The 24,099-nt window shown below is 38.4% G+C and overlaps 1 protein-coding gene across 8 annotated transcripts in view; it reads left to right on the top strand.

Annotated features, from left to right (window-relative positions):
* Positions 1-22,401, top strand: part of Slit2 (slit guidance ligand 2) — a 326,445-nt gene extending 304,044 nt beyond the window's left edge. For 4 of the 8 annotated variants that reach the window (NR_111900.2, NM_001291227.2, NM_001291228.2 and 1 more), the window contains 4 exons: positions 11,075-11,229; positions 16,932-17,220; positions 17,419-17,630; positions 18,666-22,401. Coding sequence is in view for 7 of the 8 variants with exons in the window: in NM_001291227.2 (NP_001278156.1) it covers positions 11,075-11,229; positions 16,932-17,220; positions 17,419-17,630; positions 18,666-18,907 (898 nt within the window). In the remaining variant the exon portion in view is untranslated. The remainder of the gene's footprint in view (positions 1-11,074; positions 11,230-16,931; positions 17,221-17,418; positions 17,631-18,665) is intronic. The other 4 variants (XM_006503815.4, XM_006503814.4, XM_006503813.4 and 1 more) reach the window with 1 other exon arrangement.
* Positions 22,402-24,099: the final 1,698 nt, after the last annotated feature.

The following is a 24,099-nucleotide window of genomic DNA, read 5'->3' on the forward strand; positions in this document are numbered from 1 at the left end:
ATTTAATTCTTGTATTTCAAGTTAAAACATGCAATTTTGTCAAGCTATTACAGTATTTCATAGTTTAAAAAGACAGGCAACAATTAAGCTAATGTTCATGTATTATAATATATTAAATTATAATAGTTGAATATTAAGAAAATTATTAATATTCTAAAGACCTAAAGGTATAAAGTCAGGGAAGAAAAAATGAGAAAATCTTAGCAAGACATTGAGAGATTATCAAGGTATAATATTCAATTAAAAAAAAAGTGGAGGTCAGATGTGGTGGCACAGGCCTTTAACCCCAGTGTTTGGGGAGTAGAGGCAGGACGATCTCTGTGCATTCAAGGCCAGCCTGATCTACATATGGAGTTCCGGGACAGTCAAGGCTGCATAAGAGAGAGGCCCTACTCTAAAAAAATTAAAAATTGAAGCATGAATGATGTCATAAAAGAGTTAAGAAAGAGATATTTGTGTTCCAGGCATTTACATAAAGTAAATATGGACATAAAAAGAGAGGTTGGGTGGAAGAAGGATTCCTGTCCAAATTCCACGGCACATTATTTTGAGTCGTGAACCATTTGGATGTCTTCAGCTCTCGTAGCATGCTGAAGTGATAGGAAAATGTGCTCCAAAAATTGCGTCCGGCACCTTTCATCACCTGTCCGGTCTAAGCATGCAGACGATGATAAATAATACTGCTGTCTTGTGAGATTATGCTGAGAAGTAACAAAGAAACAAAATATCCAGACAATTACTATAAATCAGTAAATAATAATAGCTACTGGCATCATAGATTCACAATTTCCCAAACTGACTTTTAGAAAGAAAACGTTACTTCAGTACAAAGATGTTTCCCTCGTGTTCTTTATTCACAGGCTGGTTTCTTGGCACCCGGGGTAGGGAGGGTTTATTTTTAATCATGTTACCTTCCACATTCACTTTGCAGTTTAACATGGCTCTAGTTTTCTGGCTTATCTTCAAAGGACAGAAAATGGCATAGGCTTCGTGGTTGTTGCTTCCTTTCTAGAAGTTAGGAGTGAAAGGTGCTATTTCTGCCGTACTTAAGTAGAAATCCATCAGTAGCACCACATCAATCAGCTCCTGTGCAGTACTTACAAAATATTTAGTTACATTGAATTTTCACATCGTATTTCCATTCAGCTCTATATAACAGTATGAAAAGTACACACTGTCGCTTTAAAGGACATAATGAAAATATCCTTATTTTAGATAACTGCTCTTGTTTGGTTTGGTTTCCTTGCCATAATTTATGGTATATAAATTTTATGCTTCTGAGGGACATTTTCTACATTATGTATTGCTTAATGCTCTGAGGAAATTGCATTTGGAAATTAAATTTTTACATCAAGTCCACTTTATCATTTGATTGATTTCTTAATTTGGATTAAAATGGGTTTTACTTTTATTAGAGAAAAACAATCACATATATGTGTATTGTTCCTGTAGGATTATTTGTTAGTTTAAGAAATTCATTTATTCACTTAAATTCATTTAAAATTCACTTAAAATCACATATCAGTTATTGTGACAAATGAATTAGCAGAAGCAGAAGGACTTCACAGGTCAGACCTAGATGGATAAGGTTCACTTCAAAGTTTTCTTTTTTGTGATCTAGATGAATAGAATATTGTTTGTAATAAAAAAAATGCCATTTTTTTCTAGATGGAACAAAGGTCATTTTGCTAGGAAAATAGCAATTTTGTAAAGTTCATCAACTACTATTTACAAATTATGAGAGCTAGACATAGCTCAGCGAATAGGAACTCTGCTGCTCCGCCAGAAGGCTGCCTGCCCCCACACTAGGAAAACAGAACCACTGTACAGCTAGCGCCAGGTCTCTAGTGGCCATGACCTCTGCAGATATCTATACACATGAACACATACCCACAGAGACACATAGACATAATTTATAAAAATAAAAACTAAAGTTTTTTTTAAAAAATGGGACATTTATTACCTTTATGGGTGTTGATGAAACAAAGGTATAGTAATTTTTTTAATAAAAATAAAGTAATCCTTTTATCATCTTATTTCTTACATCATCACAGAAGACTGTGGCCAGTTTTTTTTAAATATATGTGTAGATTCCCAGCATCTCGAATACAACCAGTAGTGGAAGAGGTTAGGACCCTCCATTCCATTCTGATTGGGGGTTGGGGGGAATCCAGTGTCTGAAATTTTGCACGTCTCACAAACCCCCGGGCACTGATATGTTGTATGGAGTAGACTTGAAGAATAACTTGTACAAGTAGAATCCTTTAAGCTGTTTTTTCAAGTTCATGACATGCATCCCTTCCCATGCCTAAGACACATTATCAGGCTGGATCTGATTTGATATCAACCATGTTCACATTGTTTCCATCACAGCAATCATCAAGTTCTACAAATACAGGTTCATTCTTCCTAATGACCGTTTGTTAAACATTTGCTAACACCCCACAATCTATAGGGTTCTGATCTGCAACAACAGATGAGGTGAGCTATGTAACAAATGATCAAATGCAGGTTCTGGAAACATGTCTGCCTTTTTATTTTAGAGAATGGCATATAGAACAACTCAATAATAATGCCATGAAGGGGTGGGGGAATGAATAAAAGCATAATCATAATACTATATTCAACACTATTCACAGGTTAAAAGTGCATTATAGTTCTCAAACACAATGCTAATTTGCTGCTTATCAAAACAATATGTTTTTAGTGTTAGTATCTTAACTGATACTAACATAAACATAAAGGATTTTTTTAACCAAATTCTTAATGAAAAGTATACACTTCTTTCTTCCAATAAGTATTAACAACATACACAAAACGAGGTAGCTTCTTCGGGAGCACTGTGAAAATTAGCCAATCAGAGTGATCTACCATGCTGGTGTACAGGACCGTACACCATAAAGGGAGACCTTTATGGCTCCATGGCATTTTCTGCTGCCATCTGCTAGGTTTCCTTGGATTTACACTGTCTGCATTATCTGCTTGCATAAGATAGTGAAGTAGAAGAGACAGAAGGGGAAAAGGAAAGAGAGAAGAGGGAGAAAGGCAGAAAAACAGAAATAGAGATGGAGGAAAAGAAGAGCCTCTGCACAATGGAACAGTAAAGATAGTCTCCTTTGGAGACAGACAGATAGTTTGCATTCTTTTTAAGATAAACATGCAGCCATTCTCACGTGCTGTCTGGGAAGGCGTCAGCATGGGCACTATAACTTTGGGCCAGTTGTTACAGCTCTCTGAATTTCTCCATCTCATCTAGTAAGGACTAGAACCATTATTTTTATCCCATGCAGTCATAGAACTTTGGAAAGATACATGCAAATGCCTCAATGCTAGACAGGACAGAGGATAGGGCCCAGTACCTGGTACTGCTGGAAGACTATGAATTGACCTCATCTCTAGAAAGCAGTGAGTCAAGATGCTACTGAGAGCACTGCCTCACAGAGTACAGTTTCATTATGTCTATTTCAATGTATTTTATTCAGATAAATCTGCTTCAAACCATTGATCAAAATACATTTATATGGAAAACTAAACTAGAAGAGCATGTTCTTAAAAACTCTAACACATGGAGTAAATACTGTTTAATGCCACTTGGCTTTCTGCTCCCTTTAGTTTAAAAGGACAGGCAGAAATGAATTTTTTAGAGAGTACGTTGTTATTATCCTCATCTCTATGGATGAGTTGTGCCCAGCATAACAATATCAACCTGAGATGACAAGCTGTTCTTATAGGCTCCTAGATTCCTGTTCCATTGTACAAGATATTTAAATTTCTTAAGTAAAACAACTGAAGCCAATTATCACCAAAAGAGAGAGAGGGGCAGGGGGGAGAGGGAGAAAAAAAGAGAAAACAGAACAAGAATTTTTATCCTTATTAAACTGTTGCAGTATTTTCAAACTGGTAGATTGTGCGAATATAAAAATGTTATTGTAAATATGTGCTGATGAGTACACAAAGAAAGGAGTTCCAGTTTTCTTATTAGCTTCAAATTTTAAAACTGTTTTCATATAGTAATCCACACAGTTGGAAAAATGCATGGTTTTCTTATAACCGACTTAAGTGCAGAAATTTAAATAATACTCAGGTAATAGAAGAGGGGAGTGAACCTAAATTATATATTAATGGTAATAAATAAAATGTATGTTCCCATTTGAATGGGGCAAAGTTAGGTGGCTCAATGGCTACTTTTGTGAGTCCTCAATGGTAGCGTCCCCTCAGGGAGTGGTAGAATGAGGTTTTTCAATCCTTATCATGACCCCAGAGGGTACTGAGCATTGCACCTGGGCCCGGAGGGAGGTGACTGTGATGGATGGCCAAATCAATGACAACTCAGCTAGCCTTTACAGTTCAAGTGTTGGTTGTCCATCAGGCTTCAACTGTAAAAGAATATATAGCTACAACATTCTTAAAAAATCAGCCACAGTGCATCGCATACTAGAAAAGACAGCATGAAATGTTAACTTAAATGTTGACTATTTTCCAGCCAGACATCGTCTCTTTTGGTCCTGGGATACAATACCCCCCTAACAAACAAAGACAATGAGATCATTAATTTTGTAAACCTTTTAAAAGGTCCATATCAGTATTCTCTTCACTGTAAAATTACATAAATAGAATTCTCTTTGGTGATTATTTTTATCAGGCTTTTATCAGATTAAACATTTATACCATTTTGTGAGAGAAAAAAATCTTAATATGATTCTCACTCATAATTTGAAAATAGGATCCAGACCCAATTTGCAAAAGACATACTTAATATGCATTTGTGTAACCCCCAGGCCTTCATTGTGAAATTGCTTTTTTTTTTTTTTTTGCAATTCAGTCATTTTTATTAGATGTACCAAATTGTAGAATCCTCATACAAATTCACTTAAAAATGTAACTATCCTTGAGGTGTTTTGAAGAGCTGATGAGAGCAGGTTCTCGTGGATGCTTAATTACAAGCTTATTGTAGGTAAAGTAATTTTCATTTTAAAAGTGATGCATGATGATCAGAGGTGCGGACACTCAAGGCAGGCATCTGTTCTCAGGTCTGCTTAGCCACGGGGCACTTGTGCCACCTTTGAAAATGAGGTGTTCAGCTCTTATGCATCTTCAGAGAACTGATAGGATGTGTGTAATGTTTGCAAACAGTACTTCACTGGTTATGTCAAATAATTGTTGTCCTTATTATTTATATTTCTCTAATGAAGAAGAAAATACTACAGCTGCCCTAGGCTGCACATTTCAATAGAAGTTACACAAGATAAGCAAGCTAGACCTTTCAGCATTATCCTTAATGCTGACCCTGAATGTTCCAGGTTTCTTAATAAAACGTATCTTTGAGAAGCTGTCTGTAAATATACCAGGAACCCATGAGTTCTGGCTATCACCAGGTGCTATAACTAACAATTCCTGCTACCTTAAATATATCTTATTTATGTTCACATAACTTCTGTTTATTGAACATCTACAATCAGATATTCATGTGAATCTTTGAACGTATACAGAAATAAATAATATATGAGCCTTACTTTAAAAGGAGCTTACAATTTAGATTGCATTAAAGATGTAAAACTTAAAAACAAATAAAACGGGGGGAAAACCCTGATTGGAAAGTAAGCAGATTGAGTTGCTGATGAAATGGACTCTCCCTGGCGTCCCAGCTGGCACACCGCATCAAGAAGCATAAAACGTTAAAGGTCTCCAGCCACTCAATTTTACTGCACCAAAACCTATCATTAGTAATGACATGTCTGCATTGATTGTCTAAAATCAATTTGTGACCAAGTGCCCAGTCCTCAGTGTGGGCCTTTTCTTTGAAATTTTGAAAAGAAAAAAAAAGTGCTTCCCTATTAATATTTATAATCTAATTAAGGCCAATGTTTATAGAACATCCATTTAAAAACCACCTCAAGTTGCATATGATCTTGGGGGTTGTATCAGTTGGATATGACCTTGGCTAAATATGTCTACTTTGTTGTGTTTATCTATACTTTAATACTTCAGTTGTTAACTTTTGGTAGCCTAAATAAGCTATATCTCAAGGAAGTTATATTTTTATTGATCTTTTTAGCATTATCTTTCAATCAACATTATAAAATGAGCTAAATTCATTTTTTCCCTTAAGATTTGAGACTAGTTTATTTCAATGGTGCTGTTGCTGATTGTGATGATGAGATCAATATCCCATATTTAACTTGGTTGTGCTATGCATGCTTGTAAAAGAATCCCTTCTTGAAACAAAATTGTCTGTGAGGGGGGATATTTATAGCAATCACCAGAGAGAACCAATGTGTTTTCATAAATTAAATTATAAAATTTTTAATAAAATAACGTATTAAACAGTTTTTAATTATTTATTTATATTCTAAATGCTTTCCCCCCTTCCTGGTCCCCCCGCTACAAGTTCTTTATCCCATCCCCTCCCCCTTTGCTTCTGAGAGGGTGCTGCCCACCACTCCTGCCTTACCCCACTAGCATCCCCCTTCCCTGGCACATCAAGTTTCTACGAGATTAAGGGCAGTCTTTGCCACTGAGGGCAGACAAGCCAGTCCTCTGCTGGAGCCATGGATCAACCCATGTGTGCTCTTTGGTTGGGAACTTAACCTCTGGGAGCTCTGAATGCCTTCTTCTGACCTCTAATGCATTAAGAGCACTTGCATGCACAAATTTGCATGTAGGAAAAACAGTCATATATGCAAAGTAAGTCTCTACAAAGGATTAATAGACGATATGTCATCATTGCCTCCCTTCCCTTTCCTACCTCCAACATCTCTCATAATGATGTAGGAGTAGTTCCTTGCTCTCTTTCAAATTCATGTTCTCTATTTCTTTAATTGCTGATATATTTTTTTCACTCATAAAAAGGTAAGTACAACATACTCAGAGTGGAAAATGTTTCTTGTTATTTCAGACTGACCACTTGGTACTGTATAACCAACTTTGAAGTTCTTCCCTGGGCAAGGTTTTATCTCCTGCTCTCACCATTCTTTAGCTGCCTACAGTTCTTTGTATAGAGTTGTGGCTTTGTGAGATTTCCCCCTTTCATGTTAGCATATCTATTGACATAGTCCTTGTTTAGATCATAGTCCTTAGAGGCACCATGTTGTTTAGATTTCATGAGTGTAGCATTTTTTTACAGTATTTAAAATTGTTGTAATTAATATTTTACAGGTATTTTATTAAATTATTTTATCTATTTATATTTTATTTTTATTATTATTATTATTTCATCTTTTTTACAGTCCAATCATTATATCCCTCCTGGTCAGCCCTTTTGCTGTTCCTTATCCCATACCTCCTCCCCCATCTCCAAGAGGATGTCCCCATCACACACATACACATCCACTCCACCAGACTTTCCACTCCCTTGGGCCTCAGGTCTCTAGAGGGTTTGGTGCCACTTCTGTCACTGAGACCAGACCAGATAGTTCTGTACAGTATATATGTTGGGCCTCATATCAGCTGGTGTATAGTACTTGGTTGGTGGCTCAGTGTCTGAGAGATTTCAGGAGTCCAGTTTAGTTGAAACTGCTGGTCTTCCTATGGGGCTAGCCCTCCTCCCCAGCTTCTAGCTTTTCCCTAATTCAACCACAGTAGTCCCTGGCTTCTGCCCATTGCTTGCGTGTTAATATCTGCATCTGACTCTTTCAGCTGCTTGTTGTGCTTTTTGGAGAGTAGCCATGCTAGGCTCCTGTATCTTTCTTTACTATCATATCTAGGAAAACCGTCACAAACTGTTCCCCTAGCTTATAATATCTCTGCCCTCTCCTAGTCAGTGTTCTCTGAGTCTTAGGTAGAGTGTTATAGATGGATCAGTTGTTGCTGGGCAGGAGAACATGACATGTTCTTTGCCTTTTGATGAGTTGTAGCTTTCTATAATGGCCTACCTGTTACAAAGAGATATTTTTTGGATAAGGTGTGAAAGTGGATAAGGATAAATATTTAGAATGTACTTAGGGATCATGCTGCTATAGGAAAGTGGTAATTGTAAATTCTCCTCTTAGATCAGGGCTGTCACTAGTCCTGGGTACTTTGCTACGTTTCCAGTACCAGGAATTATTTTCCTCTTGTTGGAAGGACCTGAAGTACAATTAGAGATACATATGCCCCTATTGCACCCTTAGGGTAATAGTGGCATGCTAGTTGTTGCTGCAGTTAATAGGCCTTAGAACCTCTGGGTCCTGTGTCCAAAATGCATGGTGGAAGACGTTCACATTTAAACACATTATACTGTGAGACTTGATTTTGGAGGTAAAGTATCCCCTTTGTTGATTTTAATGTTGCTAAATGTTGAGATAATTAAAAGTGTAAAAGAAAAATATTAATTGGCATATCTAGCTTATATTTACTTTATTTACTGTGAGTGTGTCTCTGTGTGCACATATGCACACATAGTGTGTGCATGTGTGCCCCAGCAGGAGGTTAGAGAGAAACTTACATGAGTGAGCTCTCAGTTTCTGGGGATAAAATTCAGGTCATCGGACTTGGGAAGCAAGTATTTTTACCTATTTGTCTATCTTTCAACCCATATGTTTATTTCTTAAATGATATATAAGACAAGATATCCAAGGTCTCTGAATATGGGAACTCATTTTTATGTGGTGTGTGTGTGTGCGTGAGTGTGTGTGTGTGTGTGTGAGAGAGAGAGAGAGAGAGAGAGAGAGAGAGAGAGAGACAGAGAGAGATACAGACAGAGAGACAGAGAGAGACAGAGAGAAGGGATGGTGTTTGCAAATGTGTACTCATGTGTGTGCCTCTGTGTTTATGTAAGCTAAAGGTCAAAGCCAAGTATCTTTTGGCATTTCTCTCTGAATCTCTCAATGACCTGTCCATAGCTCACTGGTTCAGCTAGGCTTTTCAGCCAGCATGCTCTAAAGACCCGACTGTGTTCATTCCTTCAGCACTGGGGTTACAGGGGCGTGCTTATACTACCTAGTTCTTATGTAAGTACTGGGGGTTTGAATTCACATCATTACACTTGCCCGGCAGGCATTTTGCTCGTGGAGCAGTCCCCACAGCCACAGACATGGGAATTATAACCACTGAACCAAGAATTTAAAACATCTTCGTATTTCTGCAGAACATTTAAACAATCCTCAAATCAAAACTTTTTTGGTTTTGGTCATCAAACAGTGGAGTATAATTAGATTCCGTGGTGAAAACATGCAGAAATATTAATGCATTTTCTGTTAGTTTCCAGGCTTGACTTCCTTGCAAAATTTAAATATTAGTGTCAGAAAATTGAAAAATCATTTTTGTACCCAGTGTTATGCATTCATATTGACAAATAATGTCTCTATAACACCCCTACATATGTCCATGTCTCGACCATTTTGTCAATCATTTTAAAGTGTTTTTCAGTATGGTAGGTCTTTAATGTTCATTTTTTTTAACACAGCTTCTGTTATGACATCTTTTGTCTATGTACTGGATTATGAGAGTGTTCCTACCACAACAGTGAGCGTATATCCTGCTAACTTTTTAGCCCAGTGCAATACCAAAGCTAATTATAGTGTAAACACAAGTAAAAATCGTATGGCATCTCTTAACAAATTGCACCAAACATCTTCTATGTCTCAATCTTCATTGTCTATTAACATCGATTCCTTAATATTTCTTTTTTTTAATACAGTGATCTGCTTCACCCTTTCACTTTTCCCCTCATCATTTCTGTCCATCTTTGATCTTCCAAAAATGTATAAAGAGGAGATATATTATTTCCATTGATGTCTTCTCACTCTACTGCATATTTTGATTATTATCCATTTTCAAACACACTAGTCATTTGTTTTTTTTTAATTTTAAGCAAAATTTGTATTAGATATTTTCTTCATTTACATTTCAAATGCTATCCCGAAAGTCCCCTATAATATAACCTTCTCTTGTGAGGCTATGCCAGTGCCTTGCAAACACAGAAGTGGATGCTCACAGTCATCTATTGGATGGAACACAGGGCTCCCATTGGAGGAGTTAGAGAATGTACCCAAGGAGCTGAAGGGGTCTGTAATCCTATAGGAGGAACAATAATATGAACTAACCAGTACCCCCTGAGCTCATGTCTCTAGTTGCATATGTAGCAGATGACTAGTCGGCCATCATTGGGAGGAGAGGCCCTTGGTCTTGCAAAGATTATATGCCCCAGTACAGGGGAATGCCAGGGCCAGGAAGTGGGAGTGGGTAGGTTGGGGAGCAGGGTGGGGTAGGGGGAGGGTGTGGGGGACTTTTGAGATAGCATTTGAAATGTAAATGAAGAAAATATTTCTGCTTCTAAACATGCTATGAATTTGAATCCTCTCAAAGATTTTTAGATGGAAAACATGATAACTTGTGTGTGTGTGTGTGTGTGTGTGTGTGTGTGTGTGTGTGTGTTTTGTGTGTGTGTCACAAATCTCAAAGAGCAAAGCAGTATACATGAGAAGTTGGAGGGTAAAAAGGGAAGAAAGAAATGATGTCATTATATTACAATCTCAAAAATTATTTTAAAAAATAAATGAGAAAAGCACTGTCATGTTTCTATGTTAAACATTTTATTGAACTATTAATTCCAGCTCATGATTGAACAAAGATTTCTTCACAGTAATTTGGCTCAAGAGGCATCCCTCAAAAAATACACAAGAAATGAAAGTATATTTTCAATTTGTCAAGTTGGTTTGTCTGCATGCTTGTCTGTGATTGGTATTAACACACTGTAGCCCACTGCAGAAGCCCCAATCCTGTAGAGCCTCTGGAGGAGGTGAAGGCTTCTTTTTCATACCGTCTGGAGTTATAGACTGTCTCTTCTTAAGTAGAACTTTTATGTCCTGTGAAAATAAAACACATAAGTTATCATTTGTGATCACCATAAACGGAGTCAGTGTGGCTGGGTAATGAGTGTGCTCATTTCCAGATCTCTCTGTGGGAGAACAGTTTTATTTTGTATCCAGATCCTGAGAAATTAAAATTAATTGTATCTCCTTCAGAATACCCTTTAAAAGTCAATTTCCTTTATCTCTGCTATGAATATCTTTTCTGAAGCTGGATTTATTGATGTTTCTATTTTAACTATGTTTCGAGTCAAGTTGCTTCTTTTTTCTTTCTCCTCCCAATGCAGTGTGGAGACAATCAATGATGGAAACTTCCACATTGTGGAGCTACTGACCCTGGATTCCAGTCTTTCCCTCTCTGTGGATGGAGGAAGCCCTAAAGTCATCACCAATTTGTCAAAACAATCTACTCTGAATTTCGACTCTCCACTCTATGTAGGAGGTGAACTTCCTTCCAAATCCAGTGGTCTTCCAAGTCTGTGCTTCTCATTGTAGATCAGATCTGAAGTTACTGGTGCCTCATGCCATGTTCCTTGACACTGACCTGTCACTGTAATTGGCCAACAAGCATAAAACAGAAAGAGATGGTAGTGTCTGTTCAGGGGTTATTTTATCATCCTGGTGTTGGGTCTAATTCACTGTATCATCAGGTCAGTGAAGGACAATAGTTCTTGATCTATTGCCATGCCAGCTAGGTAATTTTTATGTAGTGTCATTAATTGTATATCTATCTTCCAACAGAAGCAAGAAAAGTGGTTATAGATAAAGTTGGAAAATGATAAGACTGAAGAAATAGCTCAATAAGCTCAGTGTATAAAATATTCAAGAACCTGAGATAAATACCCAGAACCCATGTAAAATGGCAGGCATTGTGGTATTCGTACAATCGCAGTGCTGAAGATGTTTGCAAGTACATCCCTGGAGCCACTGATCCCTGGGGATCTCTTTGTCTACCTAGTGTACTCTATGAGATCTAGGTCAATAAGAGAACGTGTTTCAAAAGAAAAAGTGCACCTATCCTCAAAAAGGACACTAGAAGTTGTTTTCTAGCCTCTCCACACACACAATGCGTGTGTGTGTGTTCATGCACCTGAACACACACACACACACACACACATGTACATGTGTGTACACACACACATGCACAATGATTAATCAAGTATGATGCAAAGTAGGGAAGAGTCTGCAACCCAGTTCCCTTAAGGAGGCAAACTATATTAGCTCAGCCCAAATTTGCCACACTGATATTTCTGGTCCAAATCTACAAATGCTTATGACATCTATTGTAGCCTGAGACCCAAGTTCATGTATGATTAATGTCACAATGCTAAAAAGTAAATGTTCCCGCTAGCCGGAAAACATGAAGCATGCAGGCTCATATCCCAATCACTGATGACTCCTTAGAATTAAATTATTGCAGATTGACTATACCTAGCAAAACGGCCACCTTGTTGCTTCACGGGAATCACAAGTATGAGGATTAGGAGACTCTTTTGTAATTAGATCTTTGGAAACTTCAACACCATGTGTTCTGACTGCGTCCATCCCTCCTTCTACCTCTTCTAAATTCACCCTTTCCTAGCTACCTGTGTAGATTTCCAGCTAAATCTGTGGCCTCTCGTTGTCGATATTTTTATTCTTTATTGGGAAATTTCACATCATAAATTCCCTGCACCCTCACTTCCCAGTCCTCGCAGATGCCCACTCATCCACCCTTGGGACTTTTGTGTTTGTTTTGTTTTGTTTTGTTTTGTTTTGTTTTGTTTTGTTTTGTTTTGTTTTTCTTCTGCGTCTTTAAAAATTGAAAACCAGCAAGACAACAACCACAAAAGCAAGACCGGCCTGTGCTGCCTATCATATAAATGCATGGTCTTCTCTAAGAGCTAGCCCAATTTACATGAAGTGTCCCTCTTAAGCCTTCTCTTTCCCAGTTGCTAATTTGCTAGGGGCTCTCCACACCACCTTCCCTCTACATTCTGAGGTTGGCTCTGGTTTAAGCTTTTATTTTCATCTAGTATCCAGTTAACAGAACTGCCTCGTAGTGTGTAAAACCAGCCCTGAGTGTTAACAATGGCATAAAGGGATGAGTTGTATTTGTTAAGCATTCTATATAACTAACATAGTGCTTCCTTTGTTTCCAATAGTTTTTATTTATATGACACTGTTTTAGCAGCCTAACCCTTCATCTTCAGAGAAAATTGAAGTAAAACTAGAAAGTAAACATTAGTTTCTCTATTTCACAGTCCCAAAGGGACAGCCTTAAAAGTTTATAGAGCTTGGGAAAAGTATGGAAACCTAAACTGTAGTAGGCATGTTGTCTAACTCTAGGTGTGTCTACTCCAAAGCTACCTACATTGCCATTTAACTTTTTAACAAAGATCAGAAAACAAAATGGCTTAAGCAATGTGGTTGTTCTTTACTTCCAAGTTTGTCCTTGACTTGCATTTATGGTACTTTTATTTGAAAATATTTCAATCAATCTTTTAAGACCTTTTTACAATATGGTACTCAGTTTAAAAATCCAGATGAAATCGCTTAAGATGGAACATTATTTTTAAAAGGGAAAAACACTTAAACTCTCAAATCAAAAGCGCTAAGCCTTCTGAGGCTAGAGGTTTTGGAAGAATCCCGAAGCACCTCTGAATAGTCAACTCTATGGGAAACCCTCTCGGCCTCAGCCATAACTCCCAGAGAATACACTGAGCCCAGTTCCTTCCTTCCCAGATTGTGGTCTCTGGGGTGGTTGAGATTTTAAAATACAAGGAGCCCTTAAGACCACAGCCAGACTGTCACATGGCAGAGGCAAAAGGAACTGAGTCAACAAAAGGGAAACAAGGTTAAGTCTAGTTAAAACCAGAGCTGTCCCAAGGAGGACTGTACTAGACATCCTAGACCTTGGTTCATTGCAGAAGCATTCTCTGGAAAAATGCAAACTGGTCATGTAGCTACATGTACTCCTGCATTATTGACTATTCATCATATTGTTTGTATGTAACGCAAACCAGAAAAATTGTCCTGGTTTTCCATATAACAATTCAACCAGAACACTTATTGCTTAACTGTCAGAGGGAAGGAAGACACAAATATAGTTGTCTAGGCATATTGTACAAAAATAATATCACTTTTGGGCAAAAGATTTTAATGATATTCTACACATTACACTCATTTTAAAACACACTGTAAAGACTTTAAAAAAATCACTCACTAAGTTATTTACTGAGTGATTGGTGGATTAATTTACTTCCAACTAAAGTTCATGAAAGTCATAAAAAGCAAAATCATGGATTACCATATATGGCAAGGGAATATTCATCTGAACTCACTCAGGAGGCTAAAGCAATGGTAATTATGATTCCAGGACATCTTCGGCTGTGCAGTAAACTGGTGTTTTAAAGGAAAAAAAATACAGATCTGCTTCTGTTTATCAGCTAAAAACTAGCCCTTGAACCAAACATATAAAGGTCTGACCCAGAATAGTTCTTGGTTAGAGGGATAATTCAGGCTAGAGCATGCGGTTGGTATGTAAGTAGGTGTTTGGGTCAATTCCTAGGTCCAAAAATTAATCAAGAAAAGGTCTTGATTTTATGTGCTATTGAAACTTGAGTCTGTGCATGGTATGTAGCTATGTTGTTTTATGCATGTTTTTACCATCAAAACTGCACCCTCTGTAGTTGTAAGCTTTGGGACTAAATGACACAAGACCACTCATTGCTTCTCACTGCTGAGGAACTTTGCCAATCTCGATTTAGTCTCAATGTGTGCTCATGTAAGCATTGTACCTCCAACAAAAATGAGCCATTGAAATTGCTTTGGAAGAAGTTTGTTCTTAACTGTTTTAAGAAATGACCCAAAAGGAAGGTCATTTCTTTTCACAAATTCCACGAGTTTGTGATGGATGAACATGGTTTAGAAAGACTTAGGCCTACTCCACAGGAAAGAATTTCCTGTCTCTGCTATTCCACTAGAAATGGACAATTGTGTGCCTTGATCTTGTAGTATTAAGTCATTCTCCAAGGCCAGACATATGCCAAATAAATGCCTTTACTGATAAAAACTTTAAAATTAAAGACAAACAATTTGGTATCTCTTCTAGAGTGACCAAGGGGACTCTGCATCAGAATCACCTGTGTCGCATGTTGGCATTTAGAATTCTACACTTTTCTTCCACATGTGACCAGTACACAGGAAATTGTTCTTTTAACATACATTTTTGATAGGACTTGAGAAACTGATAGGCAGCTAGTCTGATCTATCTTCTCACGGTAAGAGATAAGGCATCTAAGACCCAGAGCAGGAAAGTGACTGGCCAGGATATACTCTGTTAGTAACTTTTCTCATTGCAGTGATAATAAACAGATAAACAAACGACCCTGAGGGAGGAAGGGTCAATTCTATCTCATGGTTTGAAAGTACAGTCTATCTTGAAAGGGAAGTGGTGAAGGCCTGAGTCAACTGCTCACATTGTATCGGTCAGAAAGCAGAGGGATGCCTTTAGCCCAGGGTTCTGGAACACCCACATTCATGATATGTCTTTCTTGATGTGTTAAAACATTCTGAGTATACCCTGAGGTGTGTTTGCCTGTGAAGGATTATTTAGCCTTTGAGCATGAGTGTGAGGAATTATATTGATACATTAATTGATGTGGGAAGACCCATCATAATAAGAGTGGCGCTATTCCCTGGGTGGGAATCCAGAACTCGAAATAAAACAGTCAGGAAAATGGATAAAGTGGGCTGAGCGCTAGCTTTCCTCCCTCTCAGCTTTCTGATTGTGCATTTGATGTGACCAGCTACTTCAACCTGCTGTGCTCTTAACTTTGTTGCCAAGATGACCACTCTTGAATTGGAGGTTGGAATCACCCTTTCTTCCATGACTTCCTTTCGTTGGGGTATTTTACAAAAGTGACAGGAAAAAAAAAAACCCTCAGGTCCACAGTCATTCTCAATCATGTCAACTTGATGATGAAGCTTATCCATGAAACAGTCAACCTGACTTAAATACTAGTGACCTTGTATCCTACTTGTCTGATTTGGAGCCTGTTAAGATGCAAATAGGGCTCTTTGCCTAGGAAAGTGAATGGCGGCACTAAGCATGGACCATGGAAGGCAATGCTCCTGTAGAAAGCAAAGCCCAACCTATAACCAGTGAAGTCTCTTCAGCCTATAAGCCCAAGCAGTAGTTCAGAGAGCCAGCACAGTTGAAGCCTGAGCACTGGGGAGCTGGAGGGGGTGTAAGTCATTGGGACAGAGGCTTCTAATGCCTCGCCTTCTCCTCACCCAATGTCCTATTAGGTCCTCTGTGTAAAGTGCTGTCAGGGAGCTATTTTAGGGTCTGGATCGAGCCATGGAAAGATTCCTCAGCTTTGCCAAAATAGCAGTTACCAGATAATAGTCACTTCTGGAATACATATGTCCCAAGATTACAAATACTGTTTGTGATTGAACTTATTCTGTTTTTTATTTTAATTTTCTAACATGAAACCTTCAATATAAATAGCAAGAAAAAAAAAACACATGGAAGGAATGAGGTGCTATCCTGATAAGAAGCAAAAATGAACTTAAGGTGACGAGTTAATTGCTAAGTTAGAATTTGGCAGGGATGTACTAGGTTATTGTCTGGCCCAGATCTCACTTTTGGGAGTCTTGGTGGACTGATCCTGGGCTCCAACATTAAGCAGGTTGCACAGTCAGGAAACTGCTGACTTGAGTGACGTGGGAACCTCTGACTCAAGCTCTTTAGGATTTACCCTTTATTTGGAGAAAGAAATAATCAGAGAATTATAAACCTTGGCTTCCCAATGTTCACAGTGTCTGGTATAGACCCATAGGGAAGGGGACGATAGCATTGGCCTCTACCTTTTACTTTGAGTAGACCTTCTTGAAGATTATACATTGCATATATATTGAAATTTTCTTGGAAACAAGTTGACACATTACAAACTGACCACCAATAAACTAGGTTTATTTTAGTTGAAAGTTAGAATAACCTACTGTATCACAGCAAGATGCCCAAGTCTTCTCTACCTCATCTGAGCACATATATCCCAATTTAATAGAGATGGGCTGATGAATCGTCATATTTCTCAGTAGCACGTCACTGAGGAGCACATCCAGTTTCTTAACTGACATGCTGTTTCTTTCTAGGCATGCCTGGGAAAAATAACGTGGCATCCCTGCGCCAGGCCCCTGGGCAAAATGGCACCAGCTTCCATGGCTGTATCCGGAACCTTTACATTAACAGTGAGCTGCAGGACTTCCGGAAAATGCCTATGCAAACCGGAATTCTGCCTGGCTGTGAACCATGCCACAAGAAAGTATGTGCCCATGGCATGTGCCAGCCCAGCAGCCAATCAGGCTTCACCTGTGAATGTGAGGAAGGGTGGATGGGGCCCCTCTGTGACCAGAGAACCAATGATCCCTGCCTCGGAAACAAGTGAGTTCCAGTTGCTTGGTACTGAGTGCACATGCTAACTTCTCCAAATATCATCTAAGGGAAGAAGGCAGGAGTCGGGCGGGATGGGAGGTGGAGGAGAAATCAACACATTAGTAGTATTCTGTTCTCTGTATTCAGACATGTGTTTGCTTAACCACCATCCCTTCTGACATCCCCTCTGTTTCTCCTTGCCTGAAGATGTGTGCATGGGACCTGCCTGCCCATCAATGCCTTCTCCTATAGTTGCAAGTGCCTGGAGGGCCATGGCGGTGTCCTCTGTGATGAAGAAGAAGATCTCTTTAACCCCTGCCAGATGATCAAGTGCAAGCATGGGAAGTGCAGGCTTTCTGGAGTGGGCCAGCCCTATTGTGAATGCAACAGTGGATTCACCGGGGACAGCTGTGATAGAGGTAAGTTAGGCACCTGCTCTTCTGCACAGAGCAGAGGGACCGGCTTATCGAGCAAGGAAACATGGGCTTTGTGTGGATGGTTGCTACTATTGCTGATTTTCAAGTGTTATGCAAAAACGGGTGTGCAAGGCACTACATTCCCCACCATAAGGTTTCCCATGGCCATCAGACATCTTATCACAACTCGATTTGCTCTGGAATGTCTCCTTTACCCTTCTTCAGAGAACAGCTACCCAACTCACCTTAACCCTCTGCTCTGGTCCCTTGACCCACATGAATTTTTAATCTAACTTTGGGCACAGAGAGACTATGGGGATGGTAAATCTGCTCTTGTTTGAGTACCAAATCGTCTATGGTCTTACAATGGACTGATTTATCACAGTACATTATGCAGGTGAGAGGGATAGGAACAGTGTGAGTTTTCAGGCCACCTCTCCCTGCTTTGTTTTCAAGATCAGAGCTTGCCTGGCCTCCAGCTGGCACAGACTCTGGTGCATCAGGCAAATAAGATGAACGTGCCTGCGGAAGCTTTTAACAGATGTCTCTTTTTTGAACTACTTCATGCTAGCCTAATTTATGAAGTTAGTGGAATGTTACTTGTATTAAGTAACATATTGGATAATATTAAATTCCAGGTCTAATAAATTAAATTGCATTCTCTCTGAAACTGCTCCCCATGGTAAACAAAACCAGCTGTTAGTCCTGTAAAAACCAGGAGATGTGTATTATTTCTCCTTTTTGGTAATAAAGGAAAAGATTTAGGAATCCAATTTTCTTGTCAGAACAAACATGTTGTATTTATTGTCTACATATAGAGCATTCACTCTGGTGGAAATAGGGGCCTCAAAGATACATTTTTCAAGGTCATGCCATCAGCCCATAATATGGGCCACAAGCATCACAATAAAAATAGCAGCTACAAACTGGAAGAAAGGACAACAACCACCGAATGGAGGTCTCGACTTTCAGTTACTCTACCAAACTTACAGTGTCTATCCTTAAAAATGCTCCTATGCTCTTGTTTTTCTTTTCTAGAAATTTCTTGTCGAGGGGAACGGATAAGGGACTATTACCAGAAGCAGCAGGGTTACGCTGCCTGTCAAACAACTAAGAAAGTATCTCGCTTGGAATGCAGAGGCGGGTGCGCTGGAGGCCAGTGCTGTGGACCTCTGAGAAGCAAGAGGCGGAAATACTCTTTCGAATGCACAGATGGCTCCTCATTTGTGGACGAGGTTGAGAAAGTGGTGAAGTGCGGCTGCGCGAGATGTGCCTCCTAAGCGCGTCTCTAGAAGCTTCTAGCTTCGGCGAAGGTTGTACACTTCTTGACCATGTTGGACTAATTCATGCTTCATAATGGAAATATTTGAAATATATTGTAAAATACAGAACAGACTTATTTTTATTATGATAATAAAGACTTGTCTGCATTTGGAAAAAAATAATAATAAAAGCCACGCTTGTACTAAAGCTCCCCCTACACTGGAGAAGTGTGGAGAAAAGCCACACTTGGAGGCATTAGTGAAGCGGTGGGTACCATTGCAACACGGAGCCATCTTTGGAACACGCCAATACTAGCAGAAGCACATCTACAAGAGCCTGACATGGGACTGTACGCTCATATGCGCTTGCCTAGAGCGTCAAACCCGTGACCCCCTTCACATCAGTTCCCAAGGACACATCGAGCACAAGTGTGTGAGTGAGACTGAGAGGTAGATGAATGGGAATCTAGAATCTGTAGATAGGTCCAAGGGATGAGATATATTTTGTGCAAGATCTAAAGTGTCCTGACATCTGGGTTTCATTCCGAAAGAAATGGGTGTGGAGTGCTGTGATGTATTTTATTGTCTTTGGCAATGACAGCGCATAGGCAGAAACAGCACACGAAGGTGTTTAGCTACCAGTTTCCAGTATTAAATTTTTTGTAATATAAATGACAAAGGAGATGATAAAGAACCAATAGATTATTGATAAATAAAAATTAGTAATAATATGAATTTTTGTTTCTATGAGTTCTAAATATCCCTATACAGTATTCATTTTCAATGAGGAATATTTATTGTATTAAAGTACATTTTACTTAACGATTTAGATCATCATTTTGGACTGTTTCTTGATGCTTTAATATATATTAATTTATAATTATCCTGATATTTTTGTACATTTTCAAACTTTAAAAAAAAATCAGGATTTTTTTGGCAATAGTACTAACATAGGATGTTATTTTGTTATCTCGGGATAAGTATATGTTGTTCTGTTGGCTGACCTTGATGTCTGACCATTGATGCCACTGAACTGTGGCCTCCTTCAGGACACTTGCAGAAGGTTTGCAAAGTCTCAGAGTAGAAACAGCAAGTGAATCTATCTGCCACATGTCCTCACAAGAAGAAAGAACTTATCTGTAGCAATGGCCAGTAAGAAGTAGATGTTTTACAAATTAATTAATAAACATTTCCCTGCCATGCTTTGTTGGGGAGGGTGGGAGAAGAAAGACTGTTATGTCAAAAATTGTAATTTCTTTCCAAACAATAAAATTCCTTTATTACCGTATTGCTCCCACGTTAACCTGTTTGCTGCTAAATTACAATGTAGAGTTGATAATGATTTATAGTGAACTGTGCTCTTCTTTCAGTAAAACCCCAGGGTCCCCTGTGAGGATGCAAATGTTTCTTTAAACAAAGAAAAAAAGAAAGAAAGAAAAACACTTTTAACAATGAAAATTAGATGTACATGTGTGATTCGGTATGCTTTGCCTTCTCCAGCCTAATACCAGTTACACTACTGTTTGTAAATGAAAAGATATCTTCTTCATTAACGGTTTGGCCCTTTTCTTAGAAACTGCAGGTGTTCCTTTATGAACTTGACCCAGTGACATGAAATGAACTGGAAAAGGCAACCTGTACCTTTAATTTACCAGAAATTGCTTTGAAATTAATATATTGTCACATCTAGAGACCTCATAAAAGAGATAGAATAAACTATTCTTTACTAGGACAAGTGCATATTAAATAAAATTATCCCAACCAAAAGAAGTATAAGATGAAATAGAGATAACACAGGGAGTCTTCTTTGAGCCTCACTGCCTTAGCTTGAACCAACAATCCAGAACTAGCAGCCATTCGGGTTAAGGAAGTGCCATTGTCAGGGTAGAATATTAATATTTGGCTTCCACTCTTTTTAAGAACATTGTGCCTATACATATACACATACACAGATATATACACTATCTTCCAGGTATGAACAGCCAATCATTTATTCATTCTTGTTTAAAATGACTTCAGTTGTATTATATAAATATTAAATTACCATGATAAAACATTCATTCATGTGTTCCTACGAATTGCTGCTTTTATCAGAGGTATTGAAAAGGACTCATCTGCAAATATACCAATGGCTAGTGTTTGTGGATTGCTTATTGCACAGCAAGAGCTATGCTATAAGTTTTATAGGTAAACTCTCCATCTATATAAATGAATGGAATTCCTGTGTCTCCTAGTTTAATCAGGTATACAAGGCTGAAAATTTAAAGAGCAGTATCTGGCAGTTTATACCACTGTATTTGCTGGTAATATAGACAGCAGTTAAGTCACAAATTGACTCTACTTGCCTAAGCCTTGAAACCTTATTTTCAGGGCTATTGATCTTGAATATTTAGATAATCTTACTACAGATTGGACTTTTTGCTTCTGTTTTAAAGGAAAAAAAAGACATCATAATGGTTTTTACATGACAAATTTTTATTCTTCCTGATTATAAAGTCCCAAAATAAAGTTCTATTTCTCTTGCATTTGAGCAGAGTTAATTTTCCAGGGGTCACACTTGATTTGTCTTCCAGTCATGAGCTTTTAATGGAGAAAATTCCCACAGCCAGATAATTATTAGCAAAGCACATAAATTAAAGGCAATTTTTCATGTTAAAAAAAACTGCTTCTCACGTATAAGTCCTTGACATAGCACTCTTTTAAATAAAAAAAAAAAAAATTCTAGAGTTTTTATGACAGAATTTGATTTTTAAAAATGACAATATTTAAAGTATTACATGCAAAATGTCCATTTGAAACTTGAAAGATGAAGTTCTTAAGCGCCCATGGCTAATTACTTTTAATCTCCACATAAGCGAAACTGCATCAGGAAACTGGACATGCAATCAATTGAAGAGTGTGATCTTCACTACATAAGCACCTCAATTGTTGAGACTCGCTCTGCCCGCAGGTTGAAACTGTTTCTCTGCAGTAACCGAGCAACCCTAGCTTTGGAATTACCCAGAGCATTTTCTTTTATGGATGGCATGCTTTGTCAGCAACATTTCCTTCAGGAGGAATGATTAAAAGCCTTGAAATCAATTCAGGACATAAAGATCTTGAACTTTACGGTGTCATCTGCCTCCTCTACTGACCATTATTTCTAAAGTGATGTCTGTAAAAGTATATAAGCTATAAAAAGTATATGAAGCTTTATGTAAGGTATTACATAAAGCAGAGAAAGCTATAAAAACATAGAAGCTATTTTCCTTCTTCATCTTCTTTGTGTACTCTCAAGTCATTTAACAGATGATTTCTGTTTTGTGTCTTCTATCAATTACAAGCACTGATAGCAGCCATTTCATGTAGTCCAGATAAAGGAGACCATTTCTCCCATGTTATAGCTTATGCTTCATGGATATGGAACTAAAGCTAGACTTGGATAACTGTGCTGGCAAGTTTTATGTCAACTTGACACAAGCTGAAGCAATTTAAACAAATAAAGACTCTCAATGGAGAAAATGCCCTCACAATATTGCCCTGTGGGCAAGCCTATGGTGTGTTTTCTTGGTTTTTGATGGATATGGGAAGACCCAGGTCACTATGGCAGTACCACCTCTGGTATGGTGGTCCTGGATGCTATAAGAACGCAGGCTGAGACATGCATGGGAAGCAAGCTAGTAAGCAGAGCTCCTCCATAGCTTCTGCTTCAGTCCCTGCCTCCCAATTCCTTCCCTGCTTTCTTCTGGTGATGGTCTGTAAAATATATGGAAGTAGAAGTTAAGTAAACCCTTTCTACTCCAGTTGCTGTGGTCATGGTTATATATCACAGCAATAGAAAGCTCACCAAGAGAGTTGCTACACCAATGATCAAACTGACTATATAATATCAGACTGTGTCACACCTTTAAGGAAACAATGGCACACTAGAAGATGTATAGCTCAGTTATGGATGCTTGCTTTTTTGTTACAGTGCTTACTTAGTAAGCATTAAACCAATGGGTTCGATCCCCATGCTCTACCTTGCTTCCAATGATATGAAGAAAACAAAAGAGATATAAAGAAAGAACTTATTTCATCTTACAGCTGCCAGTCCATCATAGAGGGGAGCCAAGGCATGAATATAAACAAGAACCCAAAGGCAGGAATGATGCTTACTGACTTATTCTTATACAAGGTAGGACCACCTTGTCCAGGGGAAGTATTATCCACACTAGGATAGGCCTTCATACATCAACTATTAATTAATAGTGACCTGAAGGCTTTCCTACAGGCCAATCTTCTGGAAGCATTGTTCAACTGAAACTCTTACCAGATGACTCGCACAGATGTCATGTTGACAAAAATCAAAGGAGCATTTTTATCATGTGATAAAAAGAACACTCTTGGTGGTACAAACCTGTTATTATGACTCCCCATCACTATACGCAGGATGACTGGAGCTTTAAGTTATCTTTGACTACATTAAAAGGAAATACAACAGGAACTTTCGGTCACCTGAGTGTATACCCTGAAGTGGAATGGTTCTCTGAGAAAATGGCTTTAGACTCTGTCGAGGATAAAGTACAATGGAGAACGGAGTTGATGAAAGTTTGTGTGTAGATTGGAGCAGGTTAGCCGAGGAAAGCAACCTGGCCATAAATCTATGGAAGCATTTGTCAAGGAAGCAAAGGAATCTAGTGGGTGCTACATGAGATGTACATTGGCTATACACGTATACAATCCAATAGTGGCTATTTCCTGGGTTTCTTGGCATTCAGCATGCTTTCAGCTACTGAGTTCCTATTAGCAGTGGGCTTTCCAAAAGACAAATGAAACATAGTTCTCATTTAAAATAATGGCTAATAAGCTATGCAAATATAGCTTCTTGCAATTCTCAAAAGAAATTCCTCTGAAAGTAACATCTGATAATACCATCAAAATCTAAGAATATTATTATTCTCCAAATCTCACAAACTGAAAGGCCAGTGATGCTGCATTGAAACAGCTGCTGACAAAGCTGAGCTGAAACACATTCCTCCTTTCTGCTCATACCAAGGCCAGACACTTAGGAAATAAGTCAGAGAAACCTAGCAGAACATATCCATACATTTTTAAATGTTAATGAAAATCTTTAGTTAAATCATGGTGATCCCATTGAGCTGGCAGTACCTGAGAAGGTCAAATATGATGACTTGGAAAACCCAGGCTTTTATCTTGCAGCCTACTGACCAATCTATTGAATAAAACAA

This window comes from Mus musculus, chromosome 5, assembly GCF_000001635.26.
Source record: "Mus musculus strain C57BL/6J chromosome 5, GRCm38.p6 C57BL/6J".
NCBI lineage: Eukaryota > Metazoa > Chordata > Mammalia > Rodentia > Muridae > Mus > Mus musculus.